A 13711-nucleotide genomic window follows, 5' to 3' on the forward strand; every position below is an offset into this window, starting at 1 on the left:
GGCACTTGTCATCTCCCGTCTGGATTACTGCAACTCGCTGTTGGCTGGGCTCCCTGCCTGTGCCATTAAACCCCTACAACTCATCCAGAACGCCGCAGCCCGTCTAGTGTTCAACCTTCCCAAGTTCTCTCACGTCACCCCGCTCCTCCGCTCTCTCCACTGGCTTCCAGTTGAAAGCTCGCATCCGCTACAAGACCATGGTACTTGCCTACGGAGCTGTGAGGGGAACGGCACCTCAGTACCTCCAGGCTCTGATCAGGCCCTACACCCAAATAAGGGCACTGCGTTCATCCACCTCTGGCCTGCTCGCCTCCCTACCACTGAGGAAGTACAGTTCCTGCTCAGCCCAGTCAAAACTGTTCGCTGCTCTGGCTCCCCAATGGTAGAACAAACTCCCTCACGACGCCAGGACAGCGGAGTCAATCACCACCTTCCGGAGACACCTGAAACCCCACCTCTTTAAGGAATACCTAGGATAGGATAAAGTAATCCCCCCCCCCCCCCCTTAAAATATTTAGATGCACTATTGTAAAGTGGCTGTTCCACTGGATGTCATAAGGTGAATGCACCAATTTGTAAGTCGCTCTGGATAAGAGCGTCTGCTAAATGACTTAAATGTAAATGTAATGTAAATGTTTTGGTACTCTTCCCCTTCTTTGTGCCTCACTACATTCCTGTCTTGGAACTCTACGGACAATTCCTTCAACCTCATGGCTTGGTTTTTGCTCTGACATGCACTGTCAACTGTGGGACCTTATATAGACGGTGTGTGCCTTTCCAAATCTTGTCAAATCAATTGACTTTACCACAGGTGGACTCCAATCAAGTTGTTGAAACATCTCAAGGATGATCAATGGAAACAGGATGAACCTGAGCTCAGTTTCAAGTCTCATTGCAAAGGGTCTGAATACTTATGTAAATAGGGTATTTTCTGTTTTACATTTGCAAAAAATTATAATAACCTGTTTTTGCTTTATTGTTATGGGGTATTGTGTGTAGATTGAGGTTTAAACAAAAATGCAATCCATTTTAGAATATGGTTTAGTGAAACAAAATGTGTAAAGTGGAGTGGTCTGGATACATTTTGGATGCACTGTAATGAGCTTGCCCGGATGTACCTCTGTTTCATGTTCAACTTTTAGTTCCAGGACCAGGGTCGCATTAACTAAGTCATGCAATGGGACGCATTTTAAAATGAGCGTTTGTTATTGTACAAGTAGTCCCTCCCTGTTTAGGTCAGTTTTTTTCCTCTATTTGATTCCTATTGATTAGGGACCTAGTTCTTTGAAATGAGCAGAGTCACGAGCCTATTCATTAGGGGACACTAGCAAAGCCTTTTGCATTGGAAAAACTGAAAACGTGGGTTTCGTATTGGACAAGCTTCAGGCAGTCCCTCCTTGTTGCTCACTTTTTCTTTTGTTTGGTGACTCATGTGTTAGCTAGAGTAATGAGTAGAATGCATCCTGTTTTGTTGTGTAGCACTTGATTTGAAATCCTATTGGACCCTGTTGTCTCTAGTTTAGATGGGACTTTGATATGGGAGTTGAGGAACAGTACATATGCACAACCACAGCCAGACAGTTGGAACTGAATGATCAACAGCTATGGCAGCAAAAGAAAATACCCGGCTGACTCACTGTAGTTGGACTGCCTGCTTTGTCTAAACCAGAGGGACTGTGCCTTGCATCTTAGTAGGGTAGATGAATGTGTACTTCTGTGTATTCCAGTGAAGACTTGTTTATGATGAATGTGATTATGACAGGCTAGTGCATGAAGACGCCAGGGGCCTGTTCAGGAGGGTGCAGAATGTTCAGATGGAAATAGATTGCGTAGAACAATCCTGTCATTGTCCATCTAATCATTGTAAGCTCTATGCTATCTGCATTGCAACGTTCTGAATGTTCTACATCACTGAATACACCCCTACTGTTTGAGTCAGAGGCTGAGCTTAGCTCTATGGATGTTTTTAAAATCTGGAGTCAGATGAGGATATGAATATCACAGAAGAAGAGCGATACAAAAGTTAGTGTGCTAGAAGTAATGTGTAGAAACACCCCAGGCATTTGCTAGGTGACAAAGCTATTTGTAAATCTTGTTCAGTTGTAAGTCAAGCGCATGGAACTGCATTGGATACAATCTGCTGGTTATTTCTTTAGCAATGCAGACGAGCAGAGAACACACACACTAAGGATGAAACCGACCACAAGGATAAGCTCCAGCCAACACAATAAGAGGATGCCTCACACTGGGCTTCCTTCCCCATATCGGGTGGAACTTTACACATTGTAATATATATTTACACATTGTCACAGTTTTATTTTTGTCTCAGACTGGCATCAGCTATCCTGGTCTTAGCCTGGTGCCAGATCTGTTTGTGCTGTCATGTCAAATCCTATGTTCATTGGTGTGTCAATGACCACCATAGGAGTTAGCAAGAAAGCAGAAACAGATCTGGGACCAGGCTAGCATAAACTGAAATGTGATGATATAAAATATACTTGTTTCACATGATGCAGCTAGGTCACATAAAAGTTAGAAGTAAAGAATAGAGGCACATTCTCTGCCGAGTACCAACAGAATCATGTAGAGTTTCTAGTTTCTCAAAGCTTCTGTGAGAATATAGGAACACTGCCATGTTATATCACGCTGCGTTGGTGTGTTAGTTCAGTGTGGATGGACAGTATGTTGTGTGAAGTTCACCAGTCTTCTGGACAATTCTCTAAAGATATTGTTGTTTTATTGTAGCTATAAAACTTTAAGAAAAATAATTGCTGTTGCAGGCTGGTTGACTATACAATGACAATGACATTGGCTATAAAATCCAGGCATGCAGTGTGGAGACAAGGTGGTTAGATGTCAACCTATCAGCATTTAGGACTAATCAGCCACACAGAAGCTAAGAGCATTTCCTGTGGCCCCACCAAGCCCTTTACAGAATTCACTGTTTCCATTTCAACTAGACCAGGGCCTCTATTCAGTAAGGGCAATTCCACGGAAACAGAATGATGAGATTTTTCACTTTAACATGTATGTCAAACAAAAAACAATGATTGCAAACTTAAACAAACCATACGACTCTACGCACAAGGACTACTTTTAACAATTTCACCTGCAAAGTTCACATTGTTTTACTTGAACAGTGCAGATGCAAATGCAATTTTGTAAAATATTCATTGGAAATTGTAAAGTCGACCTTGTGCATAGAATTGTATAGTTTGTTTGACTTTGCCATACTTTGTTTATGTTTGGAACATATTATAAAGTAAAATATGTGTTTCAGCATCATTCTGATGACGTGGAATTGCCCCTAAGAATCTCAGTATTAGCGCTGATATTACTTTAGTTTTTTAGATAATAATAATGTTACATGGATAGGTGTCAACCTGATACAAGATCACTGCACATACTTTGAAAAGCTTTTTGAATACTGGCCCTGTTATCATTGTAAAACATACAGTAAACACTAACCATCACAATCAGCGATTATATCTCTGATATCTCTGATTTCACTCTAATGAAATCTGGCAATGCTCTGAAACATCCAACGAGGATGATCACATACAACGCTTGCTGATCTGATTTCTTCCTTCTTACATGCTATGTTGGTAGTCTGGTTCTAGACTAGGTTGAAGATGACCAGGTTAGGACAAGCTAATCATTGCATTATGAAGCTTGTGAAAATAAACAAACGCATGGGACCAGCACCGTTGCTAACTAGCATCGCTGGTCCCATTCTTAGAATTATTCCTCATTTATGCAAAGAGTTATATGATATTGTAATCCTCTTGTCTTCAACCTGGGTTCGAGACTTCATCAACAACCCTGTCTGCCATGGAGTACCACCGTCTATTCTGGGAGATTAAGGTGTATTGGATCATAGGAAACTGCAGAACATGCCTGCCATGGAGCTCTGTCATTGAGTTTAATAGTAGGAAAGATGTGTGTTATGTTATCTCCCATATGAACTGCATCAATGGTGTGTATATGATGTTGGGATGTTTTCTCCCCAGGCTTGTTGATGACAGGTGTGTGGTGCAGCCCGATGCAGGAGACCTGGCCAATCCACCCAAAAAGTTCAGAGGTGAGTGGGAGGAGTCTGACCAGCTGCACAATCACATAGGTCACCAAGACTCAAGTCACAGTTAAATTGACACGCTGCCATTCAAATTAGTATGTATTAGTAAGCTTTTTGTGAATTAACACTTGCACTTCACATTTATTTCCCCCTTACAAGTTCTGACTTTGCTGATAGTGACTTTATTGAGGAAAATGTACTTACTAGGACAGAGCTATATGATTCCCTCACCTAGCTATTGTAAGATTAATACACTAACTGTAAGTCGCTCTGCATAGGATTGTCTGCTAAATTCCTAATATAAAGAACATGTGTGTTTGATTCATGTATGTATTCCTCTCAATCTCTAACACTCCTCCCTCCCTGTTTCCATTTCTTTATATCTTTCTACATCTTTCCCCCCGAATTTCTTTCTTCCTCTCCATATCTTGTGTCTCTCTCCAGACTGCCTGTTCAAGGTGTGTCCGATGAACAGGTACTCAGCTCAGAAGCAGTTCTGGAAGGCCAAACAGGGCAAACAAGGCAACAACAACACAGAAGAAGACCTATTCAAGAAGTTACAGGTATAAACGGTCTGCAAGTCCGAGTCTTCTTCATTCACAGTCCTGGGCAAGGCAACCACAGGGTGTGCAGGATTTTGATCCATCCTGGCACTAACACAACCGATTCACCGAATCACGGGCATAATCATTACTATAGTGAATTAGTCAAATCAAGTATTAGTGCTGGTCTGGAACAACAGTCTGCACGCCCTGTAGGTTCCCAGGACCTGGACTGAAGAGCACTGCTTTAAAGGGCCAATGAGCAGTTGAAACAATATCAAGGTGTTCTTCCAGCCACTGTTTGGGTAAAAAGCTGAGGGATGGGGCTGGAGATGTGTAACCACTCTCAAATTCATAGACCGAGCTATGGATGCAAGGACTGATCCTACATGATATCAAAATGATCATTTTAACAATGTTTTGAGGCTATACAGTGCTTGTTTACATTTACTTTGTACAATAAATGTATATTTTGGGTTCTGATTGGGTACGTCAGTTAAACTATGGCATTGAGGCATTTATAAGTTAAGATTCAATGGGTACACCCAAACATGGATGTAGAAACTGCTGATTGCCCCTTTAAAAAAAAGTCAACCAAGATCAGTCTGAGCAAAACGAGGCACAGAATCACTTATCTTGATCACATAAGTAGTCATTTGTAATGCAATGTGTCTAGATCAGTGACTGCACAATATGACTGCAATGTAATCAGTCCCAAACATGTTTTTGTTTTGTTCATGTCCCAGCATGCAGCAGAACTGGAACAGAAGCAGAATGAGACGGAGAATAAGAAGCTGCTGGGAGAGGTGGTAAAGTACAGTAACGTCATCCAGGTAAAAGCCAACGACAGACAACTCCCTCTTATCTGAGGCTATATCTCTGTTTGCGTTGTGCCAGGAACCTTGTGTTTGTTTTCACTTGGTCACCAAGGCTGCCTTTCTGTTTGTAGTCTGGCCTCTAGTGCCTCACATTGCCATTGAGGCAATTTGTCAGCCTAAATGATGAATGGCACAGAGTAATTTAAGCTTGTATCATTTTCAATATTCAATTTAGTGCATGTTTGTTCTGTGTGGTTTCCCAAGGTTTGTGGCCTCTGTGGTTTAACAGTCATATTAAAATAGGTGTTTTGGTCAGGTCCAGTCTTTTGCTGTTAAAAGATACAGCTTTTTTTCATGTTTTAATCTGTGTGCTTATTTCAAGCTAAAGCCAATATTTAAATTACCTGTCTTGAAATGGGAAACTTTTTGAATGATTTTGAATTGGTGAAATGAAATGATGAACTTGCCCTACATCTTACTTTAATAAAAAAAAGTACCAATTTCTTTCGGTAACTGTTTCCTAGCAATAAAGAAATGTGATTGGTTAAGATTGGAGTTAGGTGTTGGGGATGGGATTCGAACCATGGACCTTGTGTAAGATGTGTCCTTGTGAATCGGCCCCCTTTATTTTCCCCTCAGCTTCTGCATATAAAGAGTAACAAGTACTTGACGGTGAACAAACGTCTGCCGGCGCTGCTGGAGAAGAACGCCATGCGTGTGTCTCTGGACCCAGCTGGCAATGAGGGCTCCTGGTTCTACATCCAGCCCTTCTGGAAGCTCCGCAGCGAGGGGGATAACGTAGGTACCCCTTTTTAGTGCTGATCTTGGTTCAAGGCCCCCCTATCTATATAATCCTATTTATTATTATCTGAAAGGCAAAACTGATCCTAGATCAGCACTTCTACTGAGCTGCTTTATGAAAAGGGGCCCTGACCTGACTCGCTACAGGCCAGTGCTTTGAATGTACCCTGTAAATAGGGCCAGGAGTTTTTCCCGAACATGTGACCCGGCGATAAACTCCTAGCCCTATTTACCATAGATAAGTTATGGTAAACCAAACCTCATGATGAACCTCAGTATTGTTCATAATTATTTAAAGTTTTTAGGGGCCGTCTTAGTATTGAACATTTCCTATTTTAATTAGATTGGTATTATGTTCAAGTAATGTCTAATCTTTCTGAAATAACTTGATTGGTTTTCTCCTTTCCTTTTGCTTTAGCATCCTATGGTGGAAGGTATTCTTCTTGTTTGTAATGCATGGTGTGTGTGTTAGGCCATGAGATTTGCTGTGAAAGCATGTTAGCACTAGCCTTGCATGTAGTCATTGAGCATTGAAAACTGTATGTACGTGAGTGCATTTCCACTAGTCTTCTACAATTTGCCATTTTTTTTTCCCTTAAAGGGCCATTACATCACTTTTCAACCTCATGTTCATAATCTCCGGTACCAAACCAGTGTCTACATATGTGAAAACGGCACTTTTCTATGATCTGTGGTTAAAAAGATGACATCACAGAGTGATTTTTCTAAACCTGCAACGGGTTTCTAGCCCAAGGGAGGGGATTTTCTTGTTCCCCACGTCACCGGGAATATCATAGTGTATTTTAACTTTGAACTTTTTATTTTTTTTCTACAAAACATAGAAATGTGCAGTTTTCCATGACACTCTTATTGTGCTGGAGATAATGAAAATTAGGTTGAAAAGTGGTGGAGTTGCCCTTTAACTGTTATTGACTAACATTATCTGGAAGTTTTAGATTACAGCAATGCTATAGATAGATTGATACATTACATGACTAAAAGTATGTGGACACCTGCTCGTACAACATCTCATTCCAAATTCATGGGCGTTAATATGGAGTTGGTCCCCCCCTTTTCTGCTATAGCAGCCTCCACTCCTCTAGGAATGCTTTCCACTAGTTGTTGGAACATTGCTGCAGGGAGTTGCTTCCATTCAGCCACAAGAGCATTAGTGAGGTCAGGCACGGATGTTGGGTGATTAGGCCTGGCTCACAGTCGGCGTTCCAATTCATCCCAATGAATAGGGGTTGAGAGGAGAAGGAATAGTTGGAGGAACAGAATCATCTAGAATGTCATTGTATGCTTTAATGTTAAGATCACTGGAACTAATGGGCCTAGTCCGAACCATGGAAAAACAGCCCCAGGGCCTCCCGGTTGAGACTCTGGGTTCGCGCCCAGGCTCTGTCGCAGCCAGCCGCGACCGGGAAGTCCATGGGGCGATGCACAATTGGCCGAGCGTCGTCCGGGTTAGGCAGGGTTTCGCCGGTAGGGATATCCTTGTCTCATCGCGCACTAGCAACTCCTGTGGCGGGCCGGGCGCAGTGTACGCTAACCAGGCCGCCAGGTGCACAGTGTTTCCTCCGACATATTGGTGCGGCTGGCTTCCAGGTTGGATGCGCGCTGTGTTAAGAAGAAGTGCGGCTTGTTTGGGTTATGTATCGGAGGACACATGACTTTCAACCTTCGTCTCTCCCGAGCCCGTGCGGGAGTTGTAGCGATGAGACAAGATAGTAACTACTAACAATTGCATACCATGAAATTGGGGGTAAAAAAAACAACAACAAAAAACAGCCCCAGACCATTATTCTCCCTCCACCAAACTTGACAGTTGACGCTATGTATTTGGGCAGGTAGTGTTCTCCTGGCGTCCTCCAAACATTGATTTGTCTGGCAGATGGTGAAACATGATTCATCGCTCCAGACAATGTGTTTCCACTGCTCCAGAGTCCAATGGCATCAAGCTTTACACCACTCCAGCTGTTGCGCATGTGTGCGGATGCTCGGCCATGGAAACCCATTTTATTAATCTCCAGAGTAGCAGTTATTATGCTGACGTTGCTTCAAGAGGCGGTTTGGAGCTTGGTAGTGAGTGTTGCAACCAAGGACAGGCCATTTTTATGCACTGTGTGCTTCATCACTGGGTGGTCCCGTTCTGTAAGCTTGTGTGGCCTACAACTTTTAGGCCGAGCCGTTGTTGCTCCTAGACCTTTCCACTTCACAACAACAGCACTTCCATTTGACCGGGGCAGCTCTAGCAGGGCAGAAATGTGATGAACTGACTTGTTTGAGCTCTTCAATAAGGCCATTCTACTGCCAATGTTTGTCTATTGAGATTGCATGGCTGTGCTAAATGTGTATACAGCTGTCAGCAACGGGTGTGGTTGAAAATAGCCAAATCCATACATTTGAAGGGGTGTCAACATACTTTTGTATGTAAAGTGTACATAGATTCTACGTCATTATTGGAAAGGGTGCCTTTAAGTACAATTCTTCTCCTGTCCATTTTTGTCAATTTACATTCTGTTTATTGAGATACGTGTTTTGAATGTAGAGTACAGTTTGAGACTTTGGTGCACACAGGACAGTACACTGCATTCAGCGTTTCACACTACCACACACATGGCTGTATGAGTGAATGAATGTCTATACACTATAAACCCTCGACATGCTTCACTTCCTTAATTTGACCATGGTTTGTGATCATCTACCATTGAAAATGATACACAGAATAAGCCCACTCACTCTATTTGCATTGTTGTGGGGAATGCTTGTCTCTAGATGGATAGTTGCCCTTTGCATGGGACAAGTTGTGACTGTGGACCTTTGCTGTTTGAAGTGTCTCATACCTCTGTCCCATTGTCCTGTGATAGGTCCCATAGGCATCTGCCTCATGTGTATTTCTTTTCTACTCTCACTCTACTCTACTTGTAATCATGTGTGTGCAAGTGTCTGACCTGCTGTGGTTGGTCCCTAGGTGGTGGTGGGAGACAAAGTGGTCCTGATGCCCGTGAACGCAGGGCAGCCTCTCCACGCCAGCAACATTGAGCTGCTAGACAACCCTGGCTGCAAGGAGGTAAGATCCATGAAACAATTTGATTGGAGCTACAGTATAGCACTTACGATATTAAAATGGAAAACCGCATGGAAAACCAGTGCAGGAGGATGATGGCCATGTTGTCTGTCCCAGCCTGCTATCTCCAACAATTCCTGCATTTTTAATTGTAAATATTTTTATCCCTTCCTCCCCAATTTCGTGGTATCCAATTGGTAGTTAGTCTTGTCTCATCGCTGCAACTCCCGTGCGGACTTGGGAGAGGCGAAGGTTGCGAGCCGTGCGTCCTCCGAAACCCAACCAAGCCACACTGCTTCTTGACACAATGCCCACTTAACCCAGAAGCCAGCCGCACCAATGTGTTGGAGGAAACACCGAACACCTGGCGACCGTGTCAGCGTGCACTGCGCCTGGCCCACCATAGGAGTTGCTAGTGCGCGATGCGACAAGGACATCCCTGCCAGCCAAACCCTCCCCTAACCCATTGGTCTCCCGGTCGCGGCCAACTGTGACAGAGCCTGGACTCGAATCCAGAATCTCTAGTGGCACAGCTAGCATTGCAATGCAGTGCCTTAGACCACTGTGCCACTCGGTTTGTCTTTTTAAGTGCATGAGATGCGAGTGGCAGTGGTTTGAATCCAGGCATGTTTTTGTTTAGGCATGTCTTTATTTTCTATCCTTATCCTAACCCTTACCTTACCTACTTGCTAGTATGCCTGAACCTACTGTAAACTTACCCTAACCACTCGCTAGCATGCCATAGCCTAACCTTATCCTAACCTTTAACCATAACGACTTGCTAACGCACCCATATCATAACATGCGTTTGGAAACCTAGTTGCAGGTTGCAGTAGGTATTCAGATCCTTAAGAATCTTGTCTAGTGGTAGTGCGACAGACTACAGTCCATACATACCCCCTGGCGATGGGGTTACAAATGCCACCTCTGACCTGTCTTTCTCTATCGGTCACCCTCTCTACCTTTCGACTATCGCTGTCCATAAAAATAGTCCCTTCATGGTTGCAGAACTGACATTGTTGCAGGAATGGTTAACCATCTTAGGCTCTGAAAAGACGTGTATAATTCAGGTATAGTCATGAGTCTGTTGCTCCTCTCTGCTCCTCTCCTTGGTTTTTCTGTAGGTGAACGCTGTGAACTGCAACACCAGCTGGAAGGTCACTCTGTTCATGAAGTTCAGTGACTACAGAGAGGACGTCCTCAAAGGAGTCAGTGTTTTATCTTACCTCTTCTACATGCTGTCCGCCTAATGTCCTTCAGTGCAGACAGAGGGTTGTATGGAAATGTTGTTGATGGGGGGGCTCGCCGTCGTAGGTGTAATAATTAATGCTGTCACATCCACATTTTAAAGTACAATTTTTTTTAATTCTTCACAAATAGTTATTATGGCATCATGATTATAATAATTAAATTATATGAATTTATGCTCAGTTGATAACTCAAATCAAGTGTTACTTTAAAGTATTTATTTAGTGTCTTAGCCCAAACAGCTAAACCATGTTGTCGTCTCTCAGGGTGATGTGGTGCGTCTGTTCCACGCTGAACAAGAGAAGTTCTTGACATGTGACGAATACAGGAATCAGCAGCACATCTTCCTCAGGACCACCCTGAGACAGTCTGCCACCTCTGCCACCAGCTCCAAAGCACTCTGGGAAATAGAGGTACCTACTGCACTATTTGCCTAATGCAATGGTTCCGTCCCAGTTCACCCGTGCACTCCTCCCCACACATGTATTGGTGTGGGTTCGTTTCCACAATATTTCTTACACCAGTCCTTTGCCTTTTAATTTGAACAAAGTCAAGTGAACAAGTGTATACTTAGAACTGAGGATTGGGACGGAGCTAGAAGCACTTTCTCTGCTCAGATTTTAGCTCCTGATTTTGTAGAACTAGTGGAAAAACCTGTTTTGATTAGGAAATTCCCCAGAGGGAGATTAAACAAGTGTCTTCCTCGTAAACAAATACATTACCTCATACTATGATGTTATTAATGGAGCTGAGTGATGTTGAGAACTCTTTCTTCGTTGATCAATGTGTTTTTAAATGTGTTTCTCTCTGTCAGGTTGTGCACTACGACCCCTGCAGAGGGGGTGCCGGCCAATGGAACAGCCTGTTTCGCTTCAAACACCTGGCCACTGGAAACTACCTGGCTGCAGAGGTAGGCTGTTACCTTCTCCCCTCTTCTCTCTCTTTGACTGTGTGTCAAACGGTTGTCGTGGTTATCGGTTGTCTTTTCATTGTGTTTCGACTCTGCTGCTCAATTTGAATACCGTTCATTTAAATACTCTATCCATGAATTACTAATCTTGTACAGTAATACAGGATGTTGTTCACTTTCATAGCTTTTTTCATTTGCAAAAACCCACAATATAATACATTCCATGTAAGATAATACTTATCTTATTACATGATGGAACATTTATTACTAAAATGTTCACTTACCAACTCATGTTTGAGTGTTTTCTGACTGACTGATTGCCAATGTGTGGGTGTTTTCTGACTGACTGATTGCCAATGTGTGGGTGTTTTCTGACTGACTGATTGCCAATGTGTGGGTGTTTTCTGACTGACTGATTGCCAATGTGTGGGTGTTTTCTGACTGACTGATTGCCAATGTGTGGGTGTTTTCTGACTGACTGATTGCCAATGTGTGGGTGTTTTCTGACTGACTGATTGCCAATGTGTGGGTGTTTTCTGACTGACTGATTGCCAATGTGTGGGTGTTTTCTGACTGACTGATTGCCAATGTGTGGGTGTTTTCTGACTGACTGATTGCCAATGTGTGGGTGTTTTCTGACTGACTGATTGCCAATGTGTGGGTGTTTTCTGACTGACTGATTGCCAATGTGTGGGTGTTTTCTGACTGACTGATTGCCAATGTGTGGGTGTTTTCTGACTGACTGATTGCCAATGTGTGGGTGTTTTCTGACTGACTGATTGCCAATGTGTGGGTGTTTACTGACTGACTGATTGCCAATGTGTGGGTGTTTACTGACTGACTGATTGCCAATGTGTGGGTGTTTTCTGACTGACTGTTTGCCAATGTGTGGGTGTTTTCCACTCCGGTTAACATCCTGTAACTGTTGGTTAATCCCTACTTTACATAAAACTGAGAGAAATGCCAACAGACCACAATGCAGCTTTCTGTGTAGACTACTGTCTCTGTACTCTCTCTGTTGTCTCTTATGTCAGTCCTCTCTCTGTGGTCAGGCTGTAAGGGTGCTGGTCTAGAATCAGGTCTTCCCTGTCCATATAATCCTATTCATTATGATCTAAAAGTAAACACTGATCCTATATCAGCTTTGAGATTCTTTGAATACTGTGTGCTTTAGCTAACCCTACTGATTACTCATGTATGGCATGAAAACTATAGTCCTAGGAGTTGGGATTTGGCTAGGCCTCTAGCTACAGACTGTTTCTGTGCATTATACATCTACGATCAGGGTTGTAGTGAGCAGATGTTGATGTGCCAGACATGCTGCAGATGGCAGTGTTCCCATTTTTATGGCCTAGTGATGGGTGTTCCGAGTCTTTATGGTGAACCGGATAGTTTTGGCTACGTTCACCTAAAATGAGCCGTTGATTTGGTTCCTAAACGGCTCATTGTTCAGTAGTGCTTAGAAAAAAACTGACAAATTTCACATTTCCTACCATTATGTCAGAATGTGAAATGTGAGTTCAAATACATTTTACCTGACGAAATTAGATTACTGCGAAATCACTGCAAAATTGAGCATGAACCGATTCTTCCTGCAGTGAAAAATGACCATCTTCAGAGAATGTTTTTATCACTTATCTATAATCGTTGAGCTCAAAAGCAGGATGCCAATCAAGGAGCGAAATGAACAGCTCTTTCACAGATGCGATTCGGTTCCCTAAGTTCATAAAAAAGATCTGTTTAAAAAGAGCTTCGTTTGCAAGCGACCCATCACCATTATGGCCCTCCCTCTCTAATCTCCTTCATTGTGCTGTACAGGTGCAGCACTGCAAGGAGAATTTCCCGAAGGAGATAATAAAGTGAATCAAATCTGTCAACTTAATCACAATCAACAAACGGTTAATCTAGAATAGTTTCTCAGACAATATTGGGAAAAGTGTGGGGTCTGAATAGTTGGCTGTGAGGAAAATGTTACCGTTGATGAAGAAAGTGATTGACTGACTGACTTTCTTGTCTTTCTATAGATTAACCCTGATTTCCGGGATGAAAGTGTGGCATCTAAAGCAGAGGTGAATCAGGTTAGTGAAACACTGGTTTTAGTCTGGACCTCATACCATGTGGTTGAAATCAGTGGAAATATCTGAGTATTCTGGTGTGTGGGGTGTTTAACAATGCATGACCACGGTCTCTTAGATGAGATTTTATTAACAGTACTGCGTAAAGGGTAGATAAAAAGCTTAGGGAACT

General features: G+C 42.9%; 1 protein-coding gene across 2 annotated transcripts in view; it reads left to right on the top strand.

Moving 5' to 3' along the window:
* LOC124035132 (inositol 1,4,5-trisphosphate receptor type 2-like) overlaps window positions 1-13711 on the top strand; it is a 167648-nt gene that overhangs the window by 19134 nt on the left and 134803 nt on the right. For both annotated transcript variants that reach the window (XM_046348555.1, XM_046348559.1), the window contains exons 2-10: window positions 4011-4081; window positions 4520-4638; window positions 5364-5450; window positions 6075-6233; window positions 9211-9309; window positions 10431-10514; window positions 10821-10967; window positions 11369-11464; window positions 13489-13542. In XM_046348555.1, the coding sequence (XP_046204511.1) occupies window positions 4011-4081; window positions 4520-4638; window positions 5364-5450; window positions 6075-6233; window positions 9211-9309; window positions 10431-10514; window positions 10821-10967; window positions 11369-11464; window positions 13489-13542 (916 nt within the window). The remainder of the gene's footprint in view (window positions 1-4010; window positions 4082-4519; window positions 4639-5363; window positions 5451-6074; window positions 6234-9210; window positions 9310-10430; window positions 10515-10820; window positions 10968-11368; window positions 11465-13488; window positions 13543-13711) is intronic.

This window comes from Oncorhynchus gorbuscha, linkage group LG01 (assembly GCF_021184085.1).
Source record: "Oncorhynchus gorbuscha isolate QuinsamMale2020 ecotype Even-year linkage group LG01, OgorEven_v1.0, whole genome shotgun sequence".
Lineage (NCBI taxonomy): Eukaryota > Metazoa > Chordata > Actinopteri > Salmoniformes > Salmonidae > Oncorhynchus > Oncorhynchus gorbuscha.